This window comes from Betta splendens, chromosome 12 (assembly GCF_900634795.4).
Source record: "Betta splendens chromosome 12, fBetSpl5.4, whole genome shotgun sequence".
Classification (NCBI taxonomy): domain Eukaryota; kingdom Metazoa; phylum Chordata; class Actinopteri; order Anabantiformes; family Osphronemidae; genus Betta; species Betta splendens.
Genome location: NC_040892.2, coordinates 443,170 through 469,250, shown reverse-complemented (window position 1 = coordinate 469,250; position 26,081 = coordinate 443,170). Strand labels below are relative to the sequence as shown.

The 26,081-nt window shown below is 47.1% G+C and overlaps 3 protein-coding genes and 1 long non-coding RNA gene across 13 annotated transcripts; 2 read left to right on the top strand and 2 right to left on the bottom strand.

Annotated features, from left to right (window-relative positions):
- Positions 1-2,523, bottom strand: LOC114866870 (uncharacterized). The gene is made up of 3 exons (XR_003787768.3): positions 2,195-2,523; positions 1,888-2,066; positions 1-1,729 (listed from the first exon to the last, which is right to left on the bottom strand). It is a non-coding gene; the product is annotated as an uncharacterized LOC114866870 (long non-coding RNA).
- Positions 2,524-2,648: 125 nt separating this feature from the next.
- xpo7 (exportin 7) lies at positions 2,649-15,734 on the top strand. 4 transcript variants are annotated; one of them, XM_055513630.1, is made up of 28 exons: positions 2,649-2,786; positions 6,142-6,288; positions 6,523-6,616; positions 6,708-6,874; positions 6,960-7,025; positions 7,097-7,201; positions 7,557-7,722; positions 8,109-8,182; positions 8,262-8,381; positions 8,456-8,602; positions 8,678-8,850; positions 9,251-9,444; positions 9,528-9,633; positions 9,732-9,867; positions 10,014-10,087; positions 10,227-10,310; positions 10,606-10,666; positions 10,740-10,848; positions 10,989-11,095; positions 11,357-11,445; positions 11,544-11,651; positions 11,885-11,967; positions 12,047-12,261; positions 12,481-12,619; positions 12,703-12,860; positions 12,991-13,089; positions 13,168-13,295; positions 13,905-15,734. In XM_055513630.1, the coding sequence occupies exons 1-28, from the start codon at positions 2,754-2,756 to the stop codon at positions 13,996-13,998; spliced, it is 3,276 nt and encodes a 1,091-aa protein (XP_055369605.1). In that variant the 5' UTR covers positions 2,649-2,753; the 3' UTR covers positions 13,999-15,734. The 4 variants fall into 4 exon arrangements, with proteins under 4 accessions (XP_055369605.1, XP_055369607.1, XP_055369604.1 ...); XM_055513632.1 differs by lacking the exon at positions 2,649-2,786 and adding an exon at positions 3,210-3,329; XM_055513629.1 differs by lacking the exon at positions 2,649-2,786 and adding an exon at positions 3,822-3,917.
- A 59-nt stretch (positions 15,735-15,793) lies between these two features.
- pbdc1 (polysaccharide biosynthesis domain containing 1) lies at positions 15,794-17,969 on the bottom strand. 2 transcript variants are annotated; one of them, XM_041073164.2, is made up of 7 exons: positions 17,879-17,969; positions 17,470-17,535; positions 17,287-17,346; positions 16,583-16,723; positions 16,224-16,335; positions 16,036-16,142; positions 15,794-15,853 (listed from the first exon to the last, which is right to left on the bottom strand). In XM_041073164.2, exons 1-6 carry the CDS (start codon positions 17,906-17,908, stop codon positions 16,051-16,053), a joined length of 501 nt encoding a protein of 166 aa, XP_040929098.1. In that variant the 5' UTR covers positions 17,909-17,969; the 3' UTR covers positions 15,794-15,853; positions 16,036-16,050. The 2 variants fall into 2 exon arrangements, with proteins under 2 accessions (XP_040929098.1, XP_029024926.1); XM_029169093.3 differs by lacking the exon at positions 15,794-15,853 and having other exon boundaries at positions 15,855-16,142.
- A 1,271-nt stretch (positions 17,970-19,240) lies between these two features.
- dmtn (dematin actin binding protein) lies at positions 19,241-25,652 on the top strand. 6 transcript variants are annotated; one of them, XM_055513637.1, is made up of 16 exons: positions 19,241-19,617; positions 21,166-21,210; positions 21,285-21,365; positions 21,678-21,950; positions 22,049-22,093; positions 23,019-23,127; positions 23,227-23,271; positions 23,348-23,482; positions 23,677-23,771; positions 23,845-23,950; positions 24,022-24,077; positions 24,187-24,232; positions 24,318-24,325; positions 24,441-24,506; positions 24,752-24,832; positions 24,962-25,652. In XM_055513637.1, the coding sequence occupies exons 2-16, from the start codon at positions 21,202-21,204 to the stop codon at positions 25,073-25,075; spliced, it is 1,269 nt and encodes a 422-aa protein (XP_055369612.1). In that variant the 5' UTR covers positions 19,241-19,617; positions 21,166-21,201; the 3' UTR covers positions 25,076-25,652. The 6 variants fall into 6 exon arrangements, with proteins under 6 accessions (XP_055369612.1, XP_055369614.1, XP_055369611.1 ...); XM_055513639.1 differs by having other exon boundaries at positions 19,242-19,617; positions 21,163-21,210; positions 21,710-21,950; XM_055513636.1 differs by having other exon boundaries at positions 19,242-19,617; positions 21,163-21,210.
- The last annotated feature ends 429 nt before the right edge of the window (positions 25,653-26,081 follow it).

The following is a 26,081-nucleotide window of genomic DNA, read 5'->3' as shown; positions in this document are numbered from 1 at the left end:
ACCCATCTGGTTCCGTCAGTGGGTGTGAAGGAAAACATGAAAACAGACGTTATTAAGACGGGATGAGGTGAGCGACGTCTTTAATGTTTGACTTGTTTACTGCTGCTCTCATGTCTCATGTTTATCTCTCGTTGGTAAAACGCTGTCGTCCACCAGTTAAACAGGAAAGAAGAGCAGATTCTGACACATTTACAGACCGTGATGCCAGAAAGTGACGACGGTTTCCACGGCTTCAGCTCATTGTTTACCAACTTCCATGTTTGTGTTATGAATGTTTGTCTTTGTCTATTTGCTGCTTGTTTCTGTTCTCATTCACTATATGACTATAAAATACATGGAAAGAACAAGCAAAAGGAGATCCAGGCTCAGGCGAGCGTGCGTGTGCCTGGACCGCTCGCAGTGATGGACGAGCGACAGTCCAGTTACTGACACAAAGGAGCATCCGTGACGCTTTGACGTCCTCCCCGCTAATCCGCCTCATTCGTGTGGCGGCTGTTTTGATGGGCCTGTTGCATTGTGGGGCTTTGTCACTGTGCTGCTACAGGTCGTCTGCTCTGGCTGCTGAGACACTGGCTGGTGCTGAGCCAGCATCTATATGTTCCACAGAGTCCAAACAGTCTGTGCATCCGTCTGATGTCATCCTGCTGCTCGTGTGGCTGTTGGCACGGATCCAGCTGTGATGGACGGCGCTGCTGCCGTCTGCAGAGCCCTGCTTCCAGCCTGGGACCCCTCTGTGCTCCCTGGGGTTCAGCCCATTTTGAAGTTCTGAAGTTGTGATGCTGTGAGGAAACAGCACCACAACTTCAGGGAGCTGATGCTGGTTCTGGACACAGCTCTGGACCCAGGACCAGAGTTTAGATGTGTGCAGCTTCATAGTAGCACAGAGCTGCAGCGTTGTGGTTTCACACACAGAACACGTGCTGCTGATGCAGGTGAATGCTTCACATCGACTTCGGAACTGGAGATGAGAGCATCGATAAGACGTGAGGCAGTGTCAGACTCATCTGGGGGTGAGGAGCTGGTGCCGCTCTGGAACCGAGACACTGAACTCGCAGATGAACTGTGAATAATTCAGTGAATAGTCCAATGAAACTCACGTTACCGGTTCTGTTTGTGGGTATGTGGTCCTCCAACCTCCTACCTGTCGACCCTCAGTGATTGGCTCCCGATGAACAAACCAACATGAGGATGGATGAAAGGTGGTTTGAGTTGTACTGTTTCAGAAGCTGCATGTAAATGTTCTCTTCTGTGACGTCACCATCACAGACAGCGAGCGTACAGCTGCTGAGTCACAGAAGAAGAGGCGTTGACGGAGTCGTTGTTCAGAGCAGCTTGGTTCCTTTACTTTGCTTGGTGTCAGCTGTCAGTCCTTCCCCCTGGGGGGCTGCTATCTGCTCCTCCTGATGGAGTCACACGGAGCACCTGTGGCCCAGCTCTCATCATCTCAGCCGCCGCTCCTCCACTTTATCATTTCATCTCATACGTCTCAACCTCTATTTCCATTTGTTTAGCCTCCATCTTCTCTCAGACAGCAGCACAATTCACTTTCATTAACAGCCTCCTTCTTTCTTATTCCCTCTAAATGCTCCTCTTCCTCCCTCCTTCATCTTGACGCTCGTCCTTTTATTTCTGTTGCTTCTCAGAGACAGCGAGCAGAAGACTTTTATCTCTAAAGGCACGCGTCACTGCTTCCTCCTGCTCTCAGTCGTCTCGTTCTGCAAACAACGTCCTGCAGAGAGACTCTTCTTTAATAAATTACCCAGCAGGTGTGGGGGCTTGAACACACACACACACACACACACACACACACACACACACACACACACACGTGCACACGCACGCACACAAACAAAGAAGGAAGCATTCATGATGTGATTCACAGTGTACCTGTGTCTTCATTGTTCACAGCTGGTGGCAGTAGCTGATCTTATACTGCCCCCTGGTGGAGGATGCAGCACAGACTAATAACTTTATCATCAACAGGACGATGAACGTTCCTCCTGTTCCAGCATCGTGAAGAACTCTGTCACGTTGTGTTGTTGAGATCGTTACCAGAGACTGTGGACCTGCATGAATGTCAATTAATAAAAGTCACAAAAAAGATGGAAGCCATTATTTGTCATTATATTCAATATCACGTCTGTTACAATGTTACAACCCTTTAACCTTTCCCCTGGGGGAGCAGTGGGCTCACCTGACACACTCGAGCAAACCTGGTGGACCAGAACCTTCCAAGCTAGCACACTGCCCACTGAGCTACCAGACCAACGAACAGCTGATCTTCTCTCACTGACTTCAACACAAGTTTGTGCCTTGATACAGGATGAACTTATACTACTACTTATAATTTATAAGAATTCAATAATGTACGGTCATATAGATCATACATAGACTGCCCAGTTCAGCTTTTACCTAAAATTAACAGATATTTTTTGTTATATTTTGCTGATATGTAATTTTCATTTTCACAGTTTTTGTCCTCTACTAGTATTAAGGAGTTAACCTCTAACATCATTCTGGCACAGAATGTATTACTGTTTGAAACAAAAAGCCTTAAATGTACCAAATCCCAGCAGATGTAGCTGCACAGACAGACACATCTTTGACTTTTGTCTGGTTTTACAGCGGTTACTCTTCATTGTCTCGGTGAAGTAACCAGCGCCTCCGTCTGAGTGACTGGGCTGCGCTACCGGGAGCCGCCGGTGGGGGCGCTGCTGCGGCTCCTTACCCATAAGCGGGGGAGTGAGAGGTGCATGAAATGGAGAAAAATGGCGGATCATGTGCAGGTAAGCAGAGGTTTCATGTTTTTGTAACCGATAGTTCTTTCCGGAGCTTGTAAATGAGTCTGAGCGAGGATTTGGGAGCCGCGTTCAGGGCAGGGAGGCCACCTCTGGCTGCTGCTTGCCAGAGACGGCCGTGGTGCTGCTGTCCGGCGTAAAAGAAAGGATGTGGCCGCCTGTGTTGACTTGTGGCCTGCTGTCATTGCTCGGGCTGGTGGATGCGCGGCTAGCTGGCGTTAGCATGAGGGCAGGTTTCAGGCTGCAACACCAAAATACAGCGCGGCGGCTCTTTGGCTCGAGTCGCGCGTGGTTCCCCGTGTTTGTGCCGCTTAGACGCGCCGCAGCGCCGGCGGACCGAGGCGGTTAGTCGGCGGGTTTTAGGGAGGTAAACAATGAAACAGGTCTGGCTGCCGCGGATGGGTAGCTGTCATGCTAACACGAATGGGTTAACGTCCGTTTGGCGCCAGTGTGCGCGTCTCTGTGGACGTTTCCACTGTATCAACGCGGACTGCGACGTTTGCTCCGCAGCTTCTCGCCAAGATGTTCCAGGTGTAGTTGTTGTTGTGCTGAAGCTAACTAAGCCGTTAGCATGCTAAGGCTAACGCTAGCGTCGCTAGACGTCAACTTCTCCCGCCCGAGTCCGTTTGAATTCACGGTTCGGTTTGTGTTACAGTCCGTCCCTGTCCGCCAAGTTCGCAGATGCCGAATCCCCAGAGGCAGCTTGTCTGGTTCTGTTAGCCCGCTGAGCTAACGGCTCGGACGCATGTTTGACTGTTTGCACGTTTCTCCAGAGCTCGTTTCCCCCATTTACGAGCGGCGTCGCTGACGTCTGAAACCCACATAGATGCTTAATATGATGACTTTACTGACACGGACGAACCAGAACCAGAGCCCAGGAGTAAAGATGCGGCTCAGGGTATCACACACTGGCGGCAGGTCTCTGTAGAGCCTCTGGGTTCTAATGAGTAGAGTCTGCAGTAAGAACGTTCATTTAAATAATCACTTCATATCAGTTCGCTTGTTAGTTCAAATGAAGTGTCGTCATTTACATTTAAAAAGTTTAATTCTGATGATTAATTCAAAGATGGATGACACAAAGAAATGGGAAATGGTTTAGCAGCTGTGCTGCTTCATGTCGTAAGTTTAGATTCAGATTTAGTTTGTATTAGTAATAGTTTGGGCTCAAATGCAATAGTTAGCCTTTAAAGCCTTTAAAACCAGAGAAGGATGTCACTTTAAGTAAGCAGCAGCTGTTGTTTAAACATAAACATTTGACAGATATCTGATGTATGAACAATAATGATTTACATAGTTATGATGCAATGGACACACGTAACTCCTTTAAGTGAGGAAAATAAACAGAATATTGTGACCAGATTCACATCAACAACAACAACATTTGTGATGATGAAATGATAGTTGTAGGTAAAAACGTGACTGACAGAAACAGTTGTCAACAACTTTTACTTTGTTGTAATTTGTCATGGAAAAGCTACAGACTAATTGGACAGATGTGTTGATCAGTCACTTGATAAGATGAGGGTTTTCTTGACAAGTTCACTGACTTGTTAAAATGTGAATCTCGGAACCCGTGTTTTTGGGACCAACGTTTAGCGCCTTCACGCTGGAGTCTGACATTCATCAGCTAACTGTCTAAGTTAAACTGTTGCTGTGAGGAGGAAGCTGTGACTTTTTGGACTCATTGCTATTAATGAATCTGTGTTGTGTTTCACAATGTTTAATGATCCTTTTCCCTGTTCATGCTGAGCTTTCAACATGTATAGGGCAGGGCGGTCTAGTCTGTCTCTCCTGATGATAGTGAAAGCAGTAAAGCATGTGCAATCAGACCTGCTGCTCATTTAACTGGCTGAAAAGAGTGAGCGGTAAAACCGGCTTCTTCAACTCTGATACCTGTTTAGACTCATTTTGTGTGACTTCTCACTAGCTGAGCGTCCAATACAGGGCAGAGGGCTTTGTTTAGTAGATGCATCTGGGCACCAGATGCTAAACGGTCCGTGTTGGTCCTCTAGTTCACAGGACAATGGAACAACAAACCCAAAGACCAGAATCTTCTGTTAAGCTTAGATACTCCAATCATGGTCATGTACAAGATAAGACTTCATGACTATATCAGTGAGCCTAATCAGATGCTGCACACAGGAAGAAGGGTCTCTAGGTTAATCACCTATGTGACAAATGCTCAGTCCTCACAAAATGCTCTCAAAGTGGAAGTGGTGACACCAAAAGCCTAAAAACCTCCTCCTTCTCCCTGCCTGGTTTGGTTTTACAATTAAAAACCTAAAAACATCTGTTGACTGGCACAGTCGTCTCCAGAGCAGGATGCAGACTTTTCCCAGCAGCTGATCCAAACCAGTGTCTAACGGTGCCACAGAGCCGGGCGACTGACTCTGGTCCCTGATGGAAACGTGAACTTTCCCAAAGTTTGGTCAGTCGCGAGAAGCCTCCTTCATCCAACGTGGCATCTGCTGGACGGGATTCAGAGGAAGCGTTTACTCCCTTCATTACTTTATTATTGTTATTGTTTTATTGTAACTGTTGACAATGGTTGAAGTTAATCTGTAGTTGTGTTGTTCTCGCCTCCTGCAGCCACTGTGTTTGTGTTGTTCATGTTTTCTAATGTGGCCTGATGTAACAATCAAATGTGCACTGATTAACAGTGCACATTTGATCCCAGGCTGAAGTGTGTCTAGTGGCTCCATGTGGTGCAGCAAAAGGGCATTTTCTGAGGGCAGTGGAACTTCTCCATGTTGTACCTGCTGCAGACGGCACCGTCATCGTCCCACCTGTAGACATGCTGAGACCCAGTGACTGCTGAACCGAACCAAATCCTCCTCCATCAGTAGCTCTGAACCTATAATGTCTTCAACGTCACTATCAGTAAATGCCATCTCACTGTGACCGAGCATGACTTGGCACATTTTCTGCCACATTACTGAAGCCATTAAATGTATAAGGGTGAAGGTCCATCCCTTTAAAATGCATGGAATTTGACAAGTTTAAGTTTAATCCAGTATGGTTGAGATCAGCTGATCATTTAATGCTGTAGACGACTAAGTTACTCTGACCATCACCAATCTAGCGTCGAGCCAGTGTGTCTGTTCAATGAGAACTCAAATGCTTCTCAAATGCTCTAAACGTTGGTGGTCAGTACCTGGGTCAGTCACATGATGATGATGTTGTTTATTGGTGGAGCTCATCTCTATCAAAGTACCTAAAGTACAAGGCCATTTCAACTTTGCACATACTCTGGAGTTGATGCGCATCTACAGTTGTTTGTGCTGAGCCTGGTCTGTTGTCGGCTGATAAGCCCTGCTCCTTCCATGTTTCTGTGTTTATCTAGGGCCTTGCCCAGCTGGAGATCCTGTGTAAGCAGCTGTACGAGACTACCGACACCGCCGTCCGACACCAGGCAGAGAAAGCTCTGGTGGAGTTCACCAACAGTCCCGACTGTCTCAGCAAATGTCAGCTCCTGCTGGAGAGAGGCAACGTGAGTGAGTTAGTCACAGCTGTGTCTGTGAAAAGACAGAAGCTTTAGTCAGTTCAACAGCATTATCTTTACATATAATAGTTAAATATAATAGATTAAAGCTCTTCAAACTCCTCAAATATTCAAGGACATGTTATTTGAACCGTTTCATCTGGTGCAGTCCAAGAGTTGAAATGAGCTGGTAACGAGCCCCAGTAAAGGTTTAATCTATCTGACCTGTGTTTCCTGGTACAGTCATCATATTCTCAGCTGCTTGCAGCCACCTGTTTGTCTAAACTGGTATCTCGAACCAGCAACCCTCTGCCCCTGGAGCAACGCATCGACATCAGTGAGTGAACCCACTTATCGGGGTCAGATTGAGTCAGGTGCTCAGACTTTGTCCAGCATCATGAAGCTGCTCTTGTTCCTCCTCCACGCAGGGAACTATGTACTGAATTATTTGGCCACACGGCCGAAGCTGGCAGCATTTGTGACCCAGGCTCTGATCCAGCTCTATGCCAGGATCACCAAACTGGGCTGGTTCGACTGTCAGAAAGACGACTACGTCTTCAGAAATGTCATTGCCGACGTGACACGCTTTCTGCAGGTGAGTGTGTTTTTCAGGTCGGCGCTTCGTTTGCTGTCTGACACTGCCTGTGTTCCTAAGCGGTGTCCCAACGGTGCGTTTACAGGACAGCGTGGAGCACTGCATCATAGGCGTCACCATTCTGTCCCAGCTGACAAATGAGATCAACCAGGTATGATGATCGCTTCACTCCAGCCTCCGTTCTGAGATGCTGCGAGGACTGACGCAGTTTGTCGTTTGCAGGCTGACACCACGCATCCCCTGACCAAGCACAGGAAGATAGCGTCGTCCTTCAGAGACTCGTCCCTCTTCGATATTTTCACTCTGTCTTGCAACCTCCTCAAACAGGTGAGGTGGTGGTAGTAAACTGTGGGGGTCATGTTATTCAATGTATTTCATCATTTTAGTAATTTTATTTTATCACCTGATGTTTTAACTGTGCATCAAAGAACTGATTAACAGATCCATATATCATTAAAGCTGACCATGAAGTGTCTCAATAACTACATGCTGGTTGATTAACGTAAACAATCAGTAAAAGCACAAGGGGATTATTCACATAATAGAAGAACTTTTGAAGCTGAAGCAGCATCAACCGTCTTTAAACTGGCTTTAAGGGTCATTACACCGACTGTTTTCACCACTTGGGAACTCTGGACTCAGACTGAAGGCGCTAACTGACTGTTACTCGTTTGTTTTTCAGGCTTCGGGGAAGAACCTGAACCTTAATGACGAGTCTCAGCATGGGCTCCTGATGCAGCTGCTCAAATTGAGCTACAATTGCCTCAATTATGACTTTATAGGAACTTCCACAGATGAGTCGTCAGACGACCTCTGCACTGTACAGATCCCCACGTCGTGGAGATCAGGTAGCTGCCTTCAGCTGGTTCCCAGCACCGGATCAATGGCTGCAGCGCTTTAAACCCTTTCACTGCCTTAGAATGTTTACACTGATGATCACAAGTAACGTGTGAAGAGGTGAAGGTTTTTGAAGCATGAAAAGGCTTTGAGCTGTCGGTTGAAGTGTTCAGGTTCTTGTGCACTTTGAAGCACAACATGAAATCATCGAGTCTCACTAAAAAGCAGAGGTCACAGAACCTGAATATGTATAAAATGCATCATTTTTTTCGGAAATGAGACTAAGAAGGAAGTCAAAGATTGGAGAGTGGCTCAGTGCCTGTTTCAGCTCCTGTGGTCCTGAAGGGATTATTTGAGTCGAACGTTGAACTGACGATTTGTCTCTTCTCTCCTGCAGCGTTTCTCGATTCCTCCACTCTGCAGCTCTTTTTCAATTTGTATCATTCCATCCCTCCTTCCCTCTCCCCGTTGGTGAGTAAAGCAGTGGCCTGAGTGCGTCCAGGGGAAGCCGTGAGCCTCCTGTGTGGCTAAGTGTTGGTTGTTTTTCTAGGTGCTGTCGTGTCTAGTTCAGATTGCGTCTGTCAGGAGGTCTCTCTTCAACAATGCAGAGCGAGCAAAGTTCCTCTCACATCTGGTGGACGGCGTTAAGAGGATACTAGCAAACCCGCAGGTGGGTGATGCCTGCTCACTTCCTCCGCCTTTTGAAATTGTTTTGTTTATGACATGAAGCACTTTGTGTTTCAGTGTTTGCCGGATCCTAATAACTACCACGAGTTCTGTCGTCTGCTGGCGAGGCTGAAGAGCAACTACCAGCTGGGGGAGCTGGTCAAAGTAGAAAACTACCCTGAAGTCATCCGGCTCATAGCCAACTTCACCGTCACCAGTCTGCAGGTGGGCGCTCAGCTACACTGTGGCCTGTCGAAGCAGCAAGTCACACACTCACGTTTCTGTCCTCCTCTGCCCCAGCACTGGGAGTTTGCTCCCAACAGTGTACACTACCTGCTGAGTCTGTGGCAGCGCCTGGCAGCGTCAGTCCCCTACGTCAAAGCCACAGAGCCTCATCTGCTAGAGACGTACACACCAGAGGTCACCAAGGCCTACATCACTTCTAGGCTGGAGTCGGTCCACGTCATCCTCAGGTCAGAGCTGATAGATTGAATCGCTTCCTCTTCTGTTCTGTGTCATTTCAGGTTTTTCGGCTAAGGCTGATTGACCCTGGGAGGCATCATGCAGCTGCAGTCTGCTGCTTAGGCTCATCTATACCATCAGGGCCTCGTCTCTTTGTCTAGAAGTAAAAATGTGCGCAGAGAATTAGCAGCTGTTTGTCTGACTTCCACTCGGTTTCTCTGCTGCATTTGACAAAGATGACACGTTGAACCCTTCTTAGATTAGGTTCTTGGAATTTGCCAAGTAGAATTGTTATATCGCTAAATCAATAGAGGCTAATTGTTTTGAGCATAATGTTTGTCGTTGTATGGACTGATGAATCTGAGACAGAGGACATAGATGATTGGTAGTAACCCACGTGCTGCTCTACAGGGACGGGTTGGAGGACCCTCTGGATGACGCCGGCCTCGTTCAGCAGCAGCTTGACCAGCTATCCACCATTGGCAGGTGCGAGTATGAGAAGACCTGCGCTCTGCTCGTCCAGCTGTTCGACCAGGCAGCTCAGACATACCAGGAGCTGCTGCAGTCCACCAACTCCAGCGCGGCCGACATCACTGTGCAGGAGGGTGCGTGCTGCGCACACTGGCCCCTGTAATCCCTGTAGTGTGAGGATGTGTTCGTCAGTTTCGCTGATTCTTACTCTGTGCAGGTCGATTAACATGGTTGGTCTATATAATTGGGGCAGTGATCGGTGGGCGGGTGTCGTTTGCCAGTACGGACGAACAGGACGCCATGGACGGAGAGCTGGTCTGTCGGTAAGCAATTAGACCTGTTAAACAGGAAACATCATAACTATGAGTGAACGTGTGGAGGGATGTGGACTCCGTTACACTTACACAACCACACCTTTCAGGGTGCTCCAGCTGATGAACCTGACTGACTCTCGGCTAGCGCAGGCTGGCAACGAGAGGCTGGAGCTGGCTATGCTCAGCTTCTTTGAACAGTTTAGAAAGATCTACATCGGTGACCAAGTTCAAAAATCATCAAAGGTGAGGCAGCGTTTCTACGTCCAGTGTGTGTGTGCAGTGAGGTAAACTGCCCCGATGTCACTTGGGGAGCGTGATGTGGGTTTTTAGCCATTCAACATGAAAGGCACGGATGGAATAAACACTAACCATGTGTGTGCGTGTCGCAGCTTTATCGCCGACTATCAGAAGTCCTGGGGTTGAACGATGAGACGATGGTGCTCAGCGTCTTTATAGGAAAAATGTGAGTAAAGGACTGAACACGTCCCTTTTTTATTAAAGACTAGATTGAATCTAGACCTTTTAGTTTGAATGAGGATATCGGGCTGAAGTCTTTCACGTGAAGATCATAACCTCTGTATGACTCTTATCATTTATCTCAGCATTACAAACTTGAAGTACTGGGGCCAGTGTGAACCCATCACCTCCAAGACGCTGCAGCTACTGAATGACCTCTCCTTAGGATATCCTTCACCTGCGTCAGACACGCTTACACTGAACATGTTGATGGGTTTGAAAGCACGTACAACAGCTCACACCACACACGACATGATGTTAAGGAACATGATGATGTGGAAAGTTTGGATATAGTAATAGTGGTGGTATGTGTTGACTAAAACATGCCTCCTGTCGTCACATGGTATGTGCTAAATAGCCCGCAAGTCAGTGCTTTGGCTGGGTTGACCTTTGACCTTTTGTCCTGCTGGACGTAATAGGTCTCAAGCTTGTCTTTTTCTCCTTAACTGCTTGTTTGTCCACATACAGCAGTGTGAGGAAGCTGGTGAAGCTCAGCGCGGTGCAGTTCATGCTCAACAACCACACGGTGAGTAGCCTGGTCACATACCTGCAGCTCACGTCCATTGATCTGCTAACGTCTGTCCTGCGTGCTGTGACAGAGCGAGCACTTCTCCTTCCTGGGGGTGAACAACCAGTCCAACCTGAGCGACATGCGATGTCGGACCACCTTCTACACAGCGCTCGGACGCCTGCTGATGGTTGATCTGGGTAAATGTCTGCTTGTTCCTTTTTAAATAACATAACGTACTGTGACCTGGGATTTGCTGGGTGATTTCAGAACATCCAGTCAGTTTGCGTTCTTGTGTTCTCTGCAGTGTAGGAATGAAACCTAGCATTTGTATTTGCAGGTGAGGACGAGGAACAGTTTGAACAGTTCATGCTGCCATTGACGGCTGCGTTTGAGGCTGTGGCTCAGATGCTGAGCACCAACACCTTCAACGAGCAGGAAGCCAAGGTGACCAACCTGGTGCTGGTCTTCACCTTTTAAAGCTTTTGAACATTTCTCACAATAGGCAGGCTTGTAATAAATGCATTTGCACTAATGCTTCTCAACCAAAGTGGTCAGCCTGGTGATACGTGCAGATTCTTTTTTCATTAGGCTACAGCCCGGTCACAGTGTCTGTTTACGTGCACGGAGCGGTGACCTACCTGCACAAGGAACAAATCTCGAAGGTGTGTTTTGACCTGACATGTTCTGCTCCTGGTTTCTACTTAGAGGACCTTGGTGGGCTTGGTTCGAGACCTGCGAGGCATCGCGTTCGCCTTCAATGCTAAAACCAGTTTCATGATGCTCTTTGACTGGATGTATCCTTACAGTTGAACGAGAGTCACTCTCAGTAACAATGCTTCAAGATAAAGGAGTCGCTACCTCTCTAAGAACTGTCTTTAACCCAGGTGTGCAGATATCCAGCCTACATGCCCATTTTACAGCGGGCCATAGAGCTGTGGTACCATGACCCAGCATGCACCACACCTGTCCTCAAACTAATGGCTGAGCTCGTTCACAACAGGTAAACACACCCCTACAGGATTTTTATATAAGGAGGATTGTATTCCTTTCCTACATCATACTTAGGATGTGCAATATCCACTATCCATCCCAGACCTCTGTTTATGGACACGTGCATGGTTTCTTTTCTCTCTTTCTTGTTCTGTTGTGTTCATTGTAGCTGTTGTAAGGTGCAAGTTTCTTGCTGTGGAACTAGTAAAGGCATTCTGTTTTGATCTGTGTTTATGTTGTCAGATCCCAGAGGTTACAGTTTGACGTGTCCTCACCAAACGGAATCCTGCTGTTCAGGGAAACCAGCAAGATGATCACAACCTATGGTACCAGTACAAACCAGTCCTCACCCCACAACAAGCCCTCTGAGTGTCTCCTGCTCACTCGCTGATCTGATCTCTTTAGGGAATCGCATCCTGACGTTGGGAGAGGTCCCGAAGGACCAAGTGTACGGCGTGAAGCTGAAGGGGGTCAGCGTGTGCTTCGCCATGCTGAAAGCTGTGCTCAGTGGGAATTACGTCAACTTTGGGGTTTTCCGTCTTTACGGCGACGACGCTCTGGACAACGCTTTGCAGACCTTCATCAAGTTACTGCTGTCCATCCCTCATAGCGATTTACTAGTACGTTAAATGGCGTCAACATTTCTGTAGTTAAACAAGATGAGCTGAGTCAGTGTTTTCTGTCTTGTCTTTTTCTGTAGCATCTTTTGGGAGATGCCACACGAGTTTATCTCACTTTCCTTCTACTCAGACTAAATTTAATGTCTCTGTCCTCAGCCTAATGACCATAGTTTCCTCAGATCTGTCTTGTCTTGTCCTGACTGTGGTTCTATCTGGCAGGACTATCCCAAGCTTAGCCAATCGTTCTACTCTCTGCTGGAAGTGCTTACACAGGACCACATGAACTTTATCGCCAGTCTGGAGCCTCATGTCGTCATGTACATCCTGTCGTCCATATCAGAGGGGCTCACCGCGCTTGGTAAAGCACTTGCAGGTCGGGTTTTGTTCACGTTAAGTTTGTGCTCATGTTGCTCAACTTGTATGTGTCTGTGCGTGAACCAGACACAATGGTGTGTACGGGCTGCTGCTCCAGTCTGGACCACATAGTCACCTATCTGTTCAAGCAGCTGTCTCGATCCACAAAGAAGCGTCCCACCCCCATGGCAACAGACGACCGCTTCCTGCACATCATGCAGCAGCACCCTGAGATGATCCAACAGGTCAGACAGGGATAAAGCTCCAGCTTGATCTATGTCTTGGCACCACAGCTCATCCTCATCAGTCTGTGTAACTCTGCAAATCTTTGGTTTCATAGTAACAGGCTTTACCACGGCTCTGTTCCCCCTGCAGATGCTGTCCACAGTTCTAAACATCATCATCTTCGAGGACTGCAGAAACCAGTGGTCAATGTCTCGGCCTCTGCTGGGCCTCATCCTGCTCAATGAGAAGGTAAATGTCTCAGCTGGTTCATTGTACACAAGTGTTTGTGTGGGTTGATGCATTAACACCTGTTTGTTCGTTCTGCAGTATTTCGCTGACCTGAGGAACAGCATCGTCAACAGTCAGCCCCCAGAGAAGCAGCAAGCCATGCACTTATGTTTTGAGAACTTGATGGAGGGAATAGAGAGAAATCTACTAACAAAGAATCGGGACAGGTTAGCAGCATCTTCTCTGTGCTTCCTTACATTTTGAAGGGGAATGTAAATGCTCAGTAGTGATAAGGGGCAAATCATGGAGAAAATATGCAAGACCGATATTTATGACACTATAAGTAAACAAATAACATTTTTTGGATGATTGCAGCATTTTTGTGCAAACAAAACTTACAATGAGACACTGTCACTGATGGCAGCACTTATTTTATGAATAACTTAAATGAGCTAACCTGGTGACTCTTCTGGAGCAACTACAGTTTATCACCTCCCAAATAAGGACTAACTATTAATAAATACTAAAATATACATTAAAAGTTTACAGAGCTTTGTGAGGAGTAGTACTACTACTAGTACTAGATGTAATACTAGTAGTAGTATAAAAGAACAAGAAAACACTAGTATTTACACTAATTAAAAAACAGCAGAAGCAGTTAATTTTGATTAGTGTCGAATGTCTTGTTTAACTACTAATAAATCCTAAGCTATGCATTGAAAGTACACAAAGCTTTATCGAATGTAACAATCTTTCTTTTGTAGCTGTCTGATTAGAAGAGATCTGACGACTTGTCATGGGGGCGTTCTGGTGACATCTCATCGTTGTCTCTGCAGGTTTACTCAGAACTTATCGGTGTTCAGGAGGGAAGTCAACGACAGCATGAAGAACTCAACCTACGGCGTCAACAGCAATGACATGATGAGCTGACATTCCACACAGCAGAGTCTCACCCAGCTGCAGACCCCTGCCCCTCGCTTCTCCACAGCGTCCCTCCCCCCTCTGCATCGGCCTCCCCCACCTCCCTCCCCCCTTGGGCCCGGATGCCCAGGGATCATCTCCTCACCCCGATATGTGATGTTCGGGATTGTTGATTAACTTCAGAGAATAAACCCCACCTCCACCACCCACCGCCCCTTTCCTCCTTTTTTGATATAAGCATATATAAATATATACAGATCTATTTTAAAGCCAGTCTGCGTTGGTCTGACCTGTCCTGACGTGAAAGCACTCGAAATCACTCCAAGGAAGGAAAGGGTGCTGTGGGTGTAGGAGGTGGTGAGACGGGGGGGCGATGGCTGGTAACAGTAGTAATCCGCTTCTGCCTGCCTTGTATAGAAAACACTCAAAAAACCAAGTGTACATTTTTTTTCGTAACATTTTGAACAATGTTTATAATTGAATTTAAAACACAGGTAAGTTGAGGCGAAACAAAACAAACTGTGTGATTGAGCTTTTTACCGTGTAGTGAGTTAGTGCAGCTGTCTGTCTGTGTGGGGAAGCGAGAGGGACGACGGGTGGGGGGGAGGTTTTACACACTAACAAGGAGGGAAAGTCAAAGCGTCCATGTTGTACATTTTCTCAGTCTCCGCTTGAAGTGATGTAAATAGCTACGTACCCGCGGCCGCAGGCTTGACCCCCTTCAAAGGGACTGACTAGACGGCATCTCCTCAGACTCTGGGTCAGAGTGTTCATCAGAGTTTCATGTTTGATAGTAACACGCCTTTAGTAACGGGATAGAAATACAAATTAACGCAATTTTTATGAAAGGAAAGGTGAAAATAAAATTTGACATTAAATATTGATGATTCGACACTTCATATTTCATGTCGACGTGTCCAGACATTGTAAGACCCAGTTTATTGTTGCAGCATTGTTCAGTGTCTTCTTTGGTTCTCAGGGTAAATTAGCTTTCTATCGGTCGACGAGTAGTCAGTCCAAACATTAGTAAAGCTGAAATCAGTCTAATGTCTAACGTCCTTTATTCATGCTGGTTCTAGTTTGACCCGTTGCTTTGTCTTGACCCAGAGCCTACAGGAGAACAGCTGTGATTTCCCTTGCTAGGGTCCAGCCCAGCTTTGCCTTCTCCTCTAATCAGAGCGACCTAGCGTCCTTTAGGTCTCGCGTCCACACACTCGCTTGTTTCCCTGCAATGACTGACGTGTAAGCAACATGGTCACAGCTACATTTTCCCCTCTGGTAGGCCGGAAGCAGTTTCCACCAGTTTGTTGACACTCTGGAATCCCAGCACCAGGTTGTAGGACAGTCCCGCCCGTTTAGGTCCTGCAGCGAAGTCCTTTTGGTGTGTGTGCGTGTGTGCGCGGCGTCTCATGGTGCTGAGGTCTGTGCCACCACTGTTCCCTGTTGAAGGAATCTGAAGAGTTTAGCTTTGAGCACTGGTGGCAGTTTGGACAGTGCACAAAGAGAAGCAGGAGTGAGTCACTTAGCAACTTGTGTTATTCTCTGATGCTGCTGCTAACTGGTTGTGACAGCTAGCTCATCTCTAACCATGTCAGCACTCATGGATGTTTCTGGAGTTCCTAATATTTTGGTTTGTGTCCCTGATGTGAATGTGTTGGGTCCATAGAGTGAGTAGCTGAGTTGTTTGGATGTCTGCTACATATAGTGTAAGCATTGTGACTGCAAATAAACCTCATTGATTTTTACTTGCTGCATCGCTGCTTTGTTTCTATGACATTTGTTTGTCTCACAGGTCAAACATTGGTTTATTTTACACACTTCAACTTTATTTACCTGAACTGACCAGTGTGAAGCTGACAAACATCTGTGGGGAAAACAGTGTTTTTATTGATTGTTTTCTCCATTTCAGGCAACAAATTCTACTTTTCCAAAAAAAAGGCTTTACAGTAAATAGGTAAACAAGCTCCTTAACTTGGTAAACAAGTTAAGGAGCAGAAAGTTTTACAGCTGTGTATTCTGAGGGGAACAAACAACTGGTTTCCTTACTGGTTCCCTCTGCCATTAGCTCTTTAAACAGTTGGCTTTGTAGACGGCGTCGTTGTAACCTTCTCTATTACGGGCGATCTCCACAGCAAAGAACTGAACCCTGGTGGCTGAGAACAGAAAACCCAAACAAAATGATGAAGCCATCGAGTTTGGTTCTGAGATCTTAAAATGTTTGAATCTAAACTGACCAAAAGTCGTGTTCTCCTCTGTGTAGCCCTTCTCACAGTCCAGACGGAGCAGCGTGCCATAGTTGAAATCCTCCACCAGACCTTCGAACTGGTTGCAGAACGGACGCCATCTCTGCACAAACAGCACGCACTTGAACTCAGACTAGAGCAAGAGCTGTAGTGAAATCAACATCAGTCACATTATTATGTGACCGATTTGATATATAATATTTATAATATTATAATATCTCAGGTCTGTCTTAAACTACACTTTATTTTGTTAACATAGATCTTCTGGTGCTATGAACATACATTAGTCACTCATTCACTTATCAGAGTTGAAGGTTAAAATCTGGACTAACCACAATACTGATACCAACCTCTTTGGCTTCAGCCAGTTTCAGGTCGTCTTCTTTCAACACCTTGATGTCGAGGTCTTTAAAGGTTTCTCTGAATGTTGAGTAGATTTGATCATCCTGCTTTGTCAGCTTCAGGAACTTTGGCTCCACGGATGAAATCAGCTGAAGATGAAAGCGATATTCTTTTTTCATTTTATTAGGGTTGGAGCTGGACCCCCTACATGCTGTAGCTGAGAGGAAGATGCTGGTCCAACTCCTCTATATCCTACACAACACCTCCATCCCCTACACAGTGTGCTGGCTGGACAGAGAAGCACCGGAGCTCAGCCTGTACAACTCCTGCTCTCTCTGTAAGGGTTGATCTTCATCTGTATATTAGATCTGAGTGTGTGCAGATGTGTTAGCATTCAAATTTTTAATCTACTACCTTCTTGTGTGTACCTACAACTGTTACAGCGATCAAAGGGTGTAAAAACATTTCCCTCTGGGATTAATATAGTTTTTTTGAATCTTCAACACATCTATAAGAATCCTAAAAGGAAACACTGAAATAAAATATTTTGCTATTCACATATGTCTTTACTAATTTGTATGTTTTAATGAGTGTCAAAACATACACGACACAAAGGTGTTTAGTGAAGAAATCAACAAAAACAGCAGAACAGGTGGTCGTACAATTTCCAACATGAAAAGTGTTTAATTAAGCAGGAGAGTGAGGCTCTTACATTGAAGTAAATCTCTGCGTGGTTGTATGCCTTCATCGCCCACATGGCCTCAAGCCGTGGCTGAGAAACCAACAGGTCAAAGGTTAACACACATTTGTTCAGAATAAAAGACTTCTGCTGCAGCAACTAAATCTAAGGTACATTATTTCTGACCTGCACGCATGTAACTACGTTGTTACTTACGTCATTTCCATAAGCTTCAGCTGGAAGAGACAGAGCGTGAGCAGCAGCAGAGGCTCCTTCCACCCCCTGTAAAAACACAGATACATACGGTCATCATCAAGCACGGGACAAGTATACACTCAGTGGGATTAGAAGTAATCTCTGTAAACTTAAAGTACTACGTGGACCTAACGTTTAACTGCTCATATTAAGCATAAACACACAACTGTTTATCTACAGACGTGTTTACACGTGTGTTGACCACAGCTAGCTAACATTAGCATGGTTAGCTTGCTACTGCGGTCCGTGTAACCGATCCTTTACATATTATTCGCATATATCTCATATATCGTTTGTCTAAGTAAAGATGACAGACTAGACCCCAATGATGGTATATATCGATATGTAGAGTTAAGGCTACTTTGTTTACCAGAGAAGCTAATCCATCGCCCGACGCCATGTTTTCTCAACCAAAGATAGTAGATGGTCAGGATGGAACACAGTTTCTACGCATGCGTACGTTGGACAACGCAGACACTATCGTTAGTAGCTAGTTTAAACACGATTAGCCTGTAAAACATAATTCATGTTATCAAAGTTTTTAGTGAACCTGACCCGTAAACAATGTATTATAACACTCATCAACGTCGTACGGACGTTTCTTTAGCTTCCTTGTAGAACGTTTTTACAGCTTTGGGAATCATCTTGTTTTGTCTTCACTCTCTGTACTCAACTTTGACCGTTGGTGACGTCACGTTTCCCAAACGTCAGTGTGACTTACCTTTTTTTCACATGTATATAAATAAACGTTTAGACATACAATTGACTAACTCGCTTTTTGTTTTTCTCTACAGTTCTATAAAACTTTTCTGCCAGTTCATTAACCTATGACATTTACAACTAGTTTAAGTTTTGTAAATAATTTATTATTAGAAAGAACAAACAAATTAAAATGTTTGTTTACACAATGCCGCAATACACAAACAAATATGAACACAATCAAATGTGGAAATGAGCTGCTGAAATAAATCATCATCAAAACAAACCATCACCATTTATGACCGCAATAAATACATTAGAATGTAAAACCTTTATTTGTCCTGCTATGTTGCAACAGCAGAAGAAAGCCGTAATACTGAATTTAATAATTAATAATAATAAATACTAAATTAAAAAGAATACACGTTTAATGCTGAAATAATACGATTATAGTTCTTTTGGTTTTATATCAAACACATTTCAACAAGTTGGGTTGACGTGAAGAATTATTGAGAATGTGATTTATCTTCTGCTTCCGTGTCCTCACTAACACCCCTAATTTTAGTCATTTTAACATTGCATGAGCACTTTCAAATACATAAATGAAACTAACTAAAGTCTAAATGGCGCTACAAATTGGAGACCTGGTTCCTGTACGTCTGTAATATGTAAGTGGTATGGAGCGTTAGAAAACAATTGTGTCTTAGGCTGGCTCGACTTAGAGCTACAGCCAAAACAACGGACGTTCCCACACAGCGAACAACAAAGTCAACGCACAGACAGGTTTACTGAACTGGTGATGATTTAATGAGAGGACACTTAAAGCACAAGATACTACATGTAACCGAATAATGAAACACAGGACATAACAAAAAGCTATGAGGGAGGAATCCTTAAATACAAGACACAGGTCACAGATGCAGGTGATCACTGTAATGACATAAGATACAGACAGGGAAAAACGAGACCAACAAAGAAGACGGGAGTGAGCACAGACACCAGACGGAACAGAGACAACAGCACCTCCAACAGCTGGATTTGCATTGAATGTTTTTTTATGACACTTTCTGCGCCACATATCCATATATCTATATATCTATATCTATATCTATAATATTATTATTTGCACACATACAGAGAGAGTATATATAGTAACGTAGTTTCGGTTGGACTGACAATAAAGCAGACTTTGACTTTGACTGTAGAGACGACCCAACCGCCAGAGCAACAGGAAAACAGCTTCCTCCGCCTCCTGGGGCTTTAAAGGCAGCCACATCCCACCGCCGCCTCCTCCTCCTCCTCCAGCCTTGCCCCCCCTCCTCCTCCTCGTCCTCTGTCACCGTCGGTCTCCTGGATGCGTCCGGTCGGAGCCGCTTCAGCTTCGCTTTAATTCCACCTGCGTATTTAGAGGTAGGAGCCGCTTTCTCTTTATTAACGGTTGAACGAGCGTATCCTGGGTTTGTTCTGGTTCTGACCCGGGATGCTCCGGCTCTGTTCACTGCACCCCCGTCCTCGCCCTCCCATCATCCGCGTAGTGAAGCCGGAGACACTGAAGGCCACACGTTGCGCGGCGGCGCGGTGCGTTGCAGCGTTTATCGTTAAAGGGCTGGAACAGGTTTGCTCCAGGTTTATTCCAGGGTTGTTCCAGGTTTATTCCAGGTTTATTCCAGGTTAGATCCAGGTTGGATCCAGGCCTGTGCGCCAGGACGCATCCTTCAGACCTCCGCTGGTTCCGGACGGTAAACACAGCTTTGCGTGATGTCCAGTCTGTCCGTCCGTCAGCCACAGAATCATTTCTGTTTAAACGTGCAAAGGACGTTTTACACGTTCAAACGTTCAGAACACTTCAAACACATGCGGCTAATGGTTATTGGCATCGTTGCTTTAGTCTTTGGTTGTTGTGACGTCGTTAAATCACACGTTTCCGCTGAAATTGAAGCTCACTGCGCTGAACGCTGCTGTTTCTCTGCTGCTGAGGCCACGGGACTTTTCTTCTTCTTCTGTCCTCATTCATGTGGAACAGAAACACGTAAAGCTGCTGAGAGCGTTTCACTTGTTCAATCTTTTCTGTTTTTTATATTTTCGAGAAAATCACGTAATAATAACATCACGTGTTAGTTAAGAGTGTGGCAGATGATTTTTGTGGGTGAGGCCCTAATGGACACAGGGCTCTGCCTGTCTGACGACTCCCTGGCAGCTAAAAGCTCTGAGTGATCAGACTATCGGACCCACCATCACTCACTCCTCAGAGACCCGGCGAAGTAACCGAGATGTTCAGCAGAGCTCAGATAACGGTTACGCTCATGTCCTGCACACAGCGGACGGGCCTCGTCTGCACACGACGACGTTGTGCGCTTCTCATGTGAGGATGAAGCTACAGATGAAAAGTTGCAGCTGTGAAAACAGGAGAAAATGTAGTTTAAGAAGTAAAGGGGTCACTCATCATTAGAAGATGCTCTTGACCTTTGACCTGACAAATGTAGTAGCAGCCTTTTATCCAGAACAGTCCTATGTAAAATTCGTCCAGCAGACATTCAATGGCTTTTTACATTTTGTTCTGTGCTAAAGAAGCCCCGTTAACTGGTTTCCTGTAATAAACTGGTTTTAGAGATTAGACGGATCAGAGGAGAATCCTGGACCTGCTCTGAAGGTGACCGTTAGAAATGAATAAGGGAGGAGTCACCACAGCAGTAACAGCTGGGCGTTGGCCCGGCTGGGCCCGGTGATAAGGAGAAGGGAGGAAGAGACGAGGAAGGAGGGTGGGAGGAGGACAGGGGGCCCATGGAGCAGCGATGAGATGTGAGGAGGGTCACAGGAAGTTCCATAACTCCATCAGGTCCACCTCCTCCTCCTCCTCCTCCTCCTCCTCCTTCACAGCAGGTCTTGTTTTACACACAGATGAAATTGGGTCTGAGAAGAGATGTTCACTGACCGTCTGTGTCTTTGTGTTTCCAGCAGGTGAAAACTTTAAAGGAAGGAAGCTCGACGTCAGCCATGCAGAAGGTACGAGAACATGATGGATGAGGAGTACTGAGGTAAAGGTGACCGCAGTAGCTGATTTCTCCTTTGGTCCTCAGGTGGAGGGACGGGTCACTCCAGTGAACCTGCCCTCATCCAGGGGCCTGAGCGCCCCAGGGTCTCCTGCTACCGGCATCATGGTAGGTGCTGAAATAATCATGCCTGTGTGATGAAAGTATGGTCCCACTGCACTGTACACTGTGTGTGTGTGTGTGTGTGTGTGTGTGTGTGTGTGTGTGTGTGTGTGTGTGTGTGTGTGTGTGTGTGTGTGCATGTGTGTGTGTGTGTGTCTGTGCGTGTGTGCGTGTGTGCGTGTGTGCGTGTGTGCGTGCGTGTGTGTGTGTGTGTGTGTGTGTGTGTGTGTGTGTGTGTGTGTGTGTGTGTGTGTGTGCGTGCGTGCGTGCGTGTGTGTGTGTGTGTGTGTGTGTGTCCGTGTCCGGGTCCGGGTCCAGACCCGTCTGAATGACCAGGTGGTTGGCTACAGGGACCTGGCTGCTCTGCCCAGGGACAAAGCCATCCTGCAGGTGGAGAGGCCCGACCTGATGACGTACCAGCCTCACCTCAGCTTCTCGCCGCTCGACCCGCCGCGCAGGGAGGTAAACAAACACAGCACCACGCACACAACAACACGTGAGCTGGAAACACTCTGGTGTCTGTATGTGACGCGTGCTGCTGCCTCCAGCTACAGAGGCTCAGTCAGCTCTGGTCTGATGCAGCGACCGTGGGTGAGAAGCTCAGACGCCTCCGCTTTGAAACCATAGAAAAGCTTTAGCTGTTGTTGTTGATGTGTTGATGTTAACTTGTGCTCATTGTGTGTCTGCAGCGATCACTGTCTCCGCCCACCTCGTCTCCTTCCATGTCTCCTGAGGTGAGACTCACTACACCTGGTCACACTTTACACACTCACCTCAAGTAGCTGTAGCTCCAGGCCCGTGGCTCCAGGTCTTTAGCTCCAGGCCCGTGGTTCCAGGCCCGTAGGTCCAGGTCTTTAGCTCCAGGCCCGTAGATCCAGGTCTTTAGCTCCAGGCCCGTGGCTCCAGGCTCGTGGTTCCAGGCCCGTAGGTCCAGGTCTTTAGCTCCAGGCCCGTGGCTCCAGGTCTTTAGCTCCAGGCCCGTGGCTCCAGGCTCGTGGTTCCAGGCCCGTAGATCCAGGTCCGTGGCTCCAGGCCCGTGGCTCCAGGCCCTTGGCTCCAGTTCCATAGCTCCAAGCCTGTGGCTCCAGGTCTTTAGCTCAAGGCCCGTGGCTCTAGGCCCGTAGATCCAGGCCCGTGGCTCTAGGCCCGTAGATCCAGGCCCGTGGCTACAGGCCCGTAGATCCAGGTCCGTTGCTTCAGGCCTGTGGCTCCAGGTCTTTAGCTCAAGGCCCGTGGCTCCAGGTCCATAGCTCCCAGCATGTGGCTCCAGGCCCGTTGTTTCCGGCCAGTTGCTCCAGGTCCATTGCTCCATGTCCATGGCTCCATGGCTCCAGGCCCGTAGCTGGGTCTGAGATGAGATTTTTATCTCAGGACTGGATCCAGACCTGTGTTTAGATGTTTAATCCATGTGATGGTGCAGTTGACGGGTCACAGCCTCTCTCAGGCCTTTGTGTCCATTTGTAGCTGCTTTGTGTCAAAAATGTGGCATTTAAAGGCTGAAGCAAAAACAGAAGCATCTGTTGAGGCTGAACCTTAATCTCTGGCATCTGGAAATGTTCAGCAGCAGCAGCTTGAATTGCTAAGCCTCCAGGGTCGCGTTCAGGTTCTGGTGTCTGTGGGAATCTTTGCTCTTTGTCAGGTTGTGCTTTTGCTCCTCAGGTGAAAGGACGGCGAGCGGAGAGCGAGAGTGGTTCTCCTGGAGGATCCACGCTGCAGCTCCAGGCTGGACGCAAGATCAGCACCAGCCTGCAGCACTTCCACCGGCCCGGTACCGAGGCTCAGTCAGGGACTGTTAATAAAATGATCATCAAAATAACAAATGTTTTTAACTTTCTGTTCCTTTGGAACCTGTGACCTAAATCCTTAGAGGTGGGAACCAACATCTACAGGAAGCCTCCTATCTACAGGCAGGGTGAGCTGAGCTCGGTCGCTGCTTGTCCTCACCTGTCCTCGCTCGGCTTCATGCGCTGCTCTGCGTGTCTCTCCAGATGTGGCGAAACACCTGGAAGGAACTGGAGTCATTCAGTCAGCCAAGTTTCCAGCAGCTCAGCCTCCAGATCCAAACCAGCCGTCTAAAATCGAGACGGAGTACTGGCCCTGTCCGCCGTCGCTGGCTGCCGTGGGTAAAGTAGATGCTGAGTTTTGTCCAGTCAGGTCCAGTGTTCTGACGTGGGGTTGTCTTCATGGTTCTGGTTTGTCTGTATTAATGTGACAAAAGCCGAACATTCACTAGTTTAAATTCAGAAAATTTGAAAAGATGAGAACTGACACGGTGCCACATACACACTGAACGGACTCCAGGGTTGGACTCTCCTAGAGATCGAGTGGAGGAAGAAGAAGCTGCAGGAGGAAGACGAGTTTGAGGACCTGACAGAAGAAGCCAAGACGCTGCAGGAGCAGGAGCTGGAAAAGGTTGGTGAGGAAACGTGGCTGTGCGGTGTCATGAAGCTCCAACAGCTCTGATCCGTGTTTGTGTTGGACCCAGATCCAGTCCAACCTGGGCCGACTGATCCTGAAGGAGGAGAAGGAGAAAGACGTTCACTTCCGCAGGAAGACGCAGTCGCTGCCAGACAGAAGCCACATGCACACGAGTAAGACGAGGCTCACGCGCCCAGCGGCTCCAGGCTGCAGCTGCTCTCAGCAAACCTGTGTTTGTCTGCAGGTTCGTCAGCAGGTGCATCCAAGTCTCCCTCGCACTCAGGCTCAGGCTTGACCAGAGTAAGTGGAGGAAGGACGGGACTGGCCTCGTCGCCACGGCGCCTGATAGTTCGTCAGCTCATCTAACCTTAAGGTCGATGATTTGTTACTGATGCTGTTGTGTTTTTAGATGCAGTCAGCAGAGTTTTCCACCGACAGAGATCGAGGCCGAGCAGGTGACGAGTCATGACGTCATGTGGTTCTCGGCTCCAGGTCGTTTACTTATTAATGCATTGGTTCTGTTCTGTTGTGTTTTTGCAGCTGCCCAGGTAAGAAAGGTCCCGTTGGTCCAGCACGACACAGCCAGTCGCCTGTCGATCCGGATGCATCAGACCCGCAGCATTCTGTGTGTTTCATACATTGTAATCTTGTGTGTTTGTGGAGAACGGTGAGGCTCGGCGGGACAGAATGGACCGAGGAAACTCTCTGCCGAGTATCCTGGAGCAGAAGGTGAGAGCCACCACCGTCCAGATGTCTTACATTACATTTCATCCTTTCCACATTTTCTTCTGTTTACATAAAAGTTGTAATGGTTCTAAAGTATACTGATATATACTATACGGAAATGTAAGCCTCCAGTAGTGGAGTCATGAACAACGTGAACACATGAAAAAAATACAACACTTGAGGAAGGGAAGGACAAAATTTACCAGTTTGAACAAAGCCATGCGCGTCAGCAGCTGTCTGCTCCTCAGGTCTTCCCCTACGAGGCGCTGATCATCACCCATAGAGGGCGCTGTAAGCTGCCGCCAGGAGTGGACCGCACCAGGCTGGAGGTTTGTAGCAGAGGCAGGTCTGCGGTGCGTTCGAGGACCCACTGCGGGCATGTTACTGTCGGCTTCGGCCACTGCTTCCTTTATACTGGTCCGTTCTGAAGCTAAGGTCTGACCTGCTTCCTCCTGCAGCGGCATCTGGCTCCAGAGGAGTTCCAGCAGGTGTTCGGGATGCCCATGGCCGAGTTCGACCGTCTCTCTTTGTGGAGACGAAATGAACTGAAGAAGAAAGCCTCGCTTTTCTAACAGGAAGTGACCCGGTGCTCAACACATACCTAATGAACATCAGGAGCCGGTCGCCATGGTAGCAACATCCTCCATCTAACCAACCCATTACGTCGCTGGACACTTTACTGATGGCTGGTCCTGATAGAGCCTTTAACTGATGCACTGACACTCATACTAATTACCTGTGCTGCACTTATGATAACCACCGCTTGCATCATCTCACTCATCACAAACATCCCACCTATGGTTTCTAGTGTTGAGCGTCCAGGTGTGTGTCATGAACAGATTCTATTCAGACCTTTACACCAGTGGGATCTGATTAGGGCCTCCATGACTCATGGCTCCCACCTCGGACGTTCTGCTCTTAATTGAACGACAGCTGAATAATGTGGAGATTAATACGCTTTGATTGAACTCAGTCTGACGTGAGGTCAGTTCTACTGCCAAAGGTCTCGCCTCCTGGTTTTCTTATTCATCCTCGTAGCAGCAGCTTTAGTGTCTGTGTTGCAGTAGAACATGTCTTCACGCTTACTTCATATCTCCAGTTGCTTCTGTTGTTAGTGTAAAGGAGTCTAATAAATCAGATGACGTTGGAGCCTTGTGCTTTCCTTCTGCGACTGTGGAAACTTGTTTGAAGAGCTAGACTTAGTCTATTTTACTGCTCGTGAGGAAAAAAACAAAAAACACATCAGTAGCTTCAGACAATACTCCAATGGAGGTTCTGCAGGTTTGGACAGGAAGCTGAACGTGTGTTCACTTCACTTTTATAGCAGAAATGGTGGTTTTCCTCCATCACAGATTTGAATCTAATTAGAGCTCATTCATTACAGAGACTAATGAATAAACAGTTGTCAAACCAGAGGAGGAAATATTAACAGTTACTGTTGCTGACAGTCTGTCTGCAGCCATTTTCGCTCTGAAGCGGTGGAAACTCCATCTGGACTGAGGCGCAGGTGAGGATGTGGAGGGTCTGGTTGCTAAGCAACTCGTGGGGCCTGGACAGAAGAGCGAGGAGCTGGCAGCG

Bases quoted from the DNA above. Each gene is read 5' to 3' on its own strand.
- xpo7 (XM_055513629.1), top strand. From the start codon at position 3,882: ATGGGAAATGGTTTAGCAGCTGTGCTGCTTCATGTC. The intron at 7,202-7,556 runs GTGAGGTGGTGG...TTTGTTTTTCAG, and splicing joins CTTGCAACCTCCTCAAACAG to GCTTCGGGGAAGAACCTGAA. The intron at 12,262-12,480 runs GTACGTTAAATG...TCTATCTGGCAG, and splicing joins TCCCTCATAGCGATTTACTA to GACTATCCCAAGCTTAGCCA.
- pbdc1 (XM_041073164.2), bottom strand. From the start codon at position 17,908: ATGGCGTCGGGCGATGGATTAGCTTCTCTG. The intron at 17,347-17,469 runs GTAAGTAACAAC...TTGGTTTCTCAG, and splicing joins CTGAAGCTTATGGAAATGAC to CCACGGCTTGAGGCCATGTG. The intron at 16,724-17,286 runs GTAAGAGCCTCA...TTTCATCTTCAG, and splicing joins ACGCAGAGATTTACTTCAAT to CTGATTTCATCCGTGGAGCC.
- dmtn (XM_055513637.1), top strand. The intron at 22,094-23,018 runs GTGAGACTCACT...TTTGCTCCTCAG, and splicing joins CTCCTTCCATGTCTCCTGAG to GTGAAAGGACGGCGAGCGGA. The intron at 24,078-24,186 runs GTAAGTGGAGGA...TTGTGTTTTTAG, and splicing joins CAGGCTCAGGCTTGACCAGA to ATGCAGTCAGCAGAGTTTTC.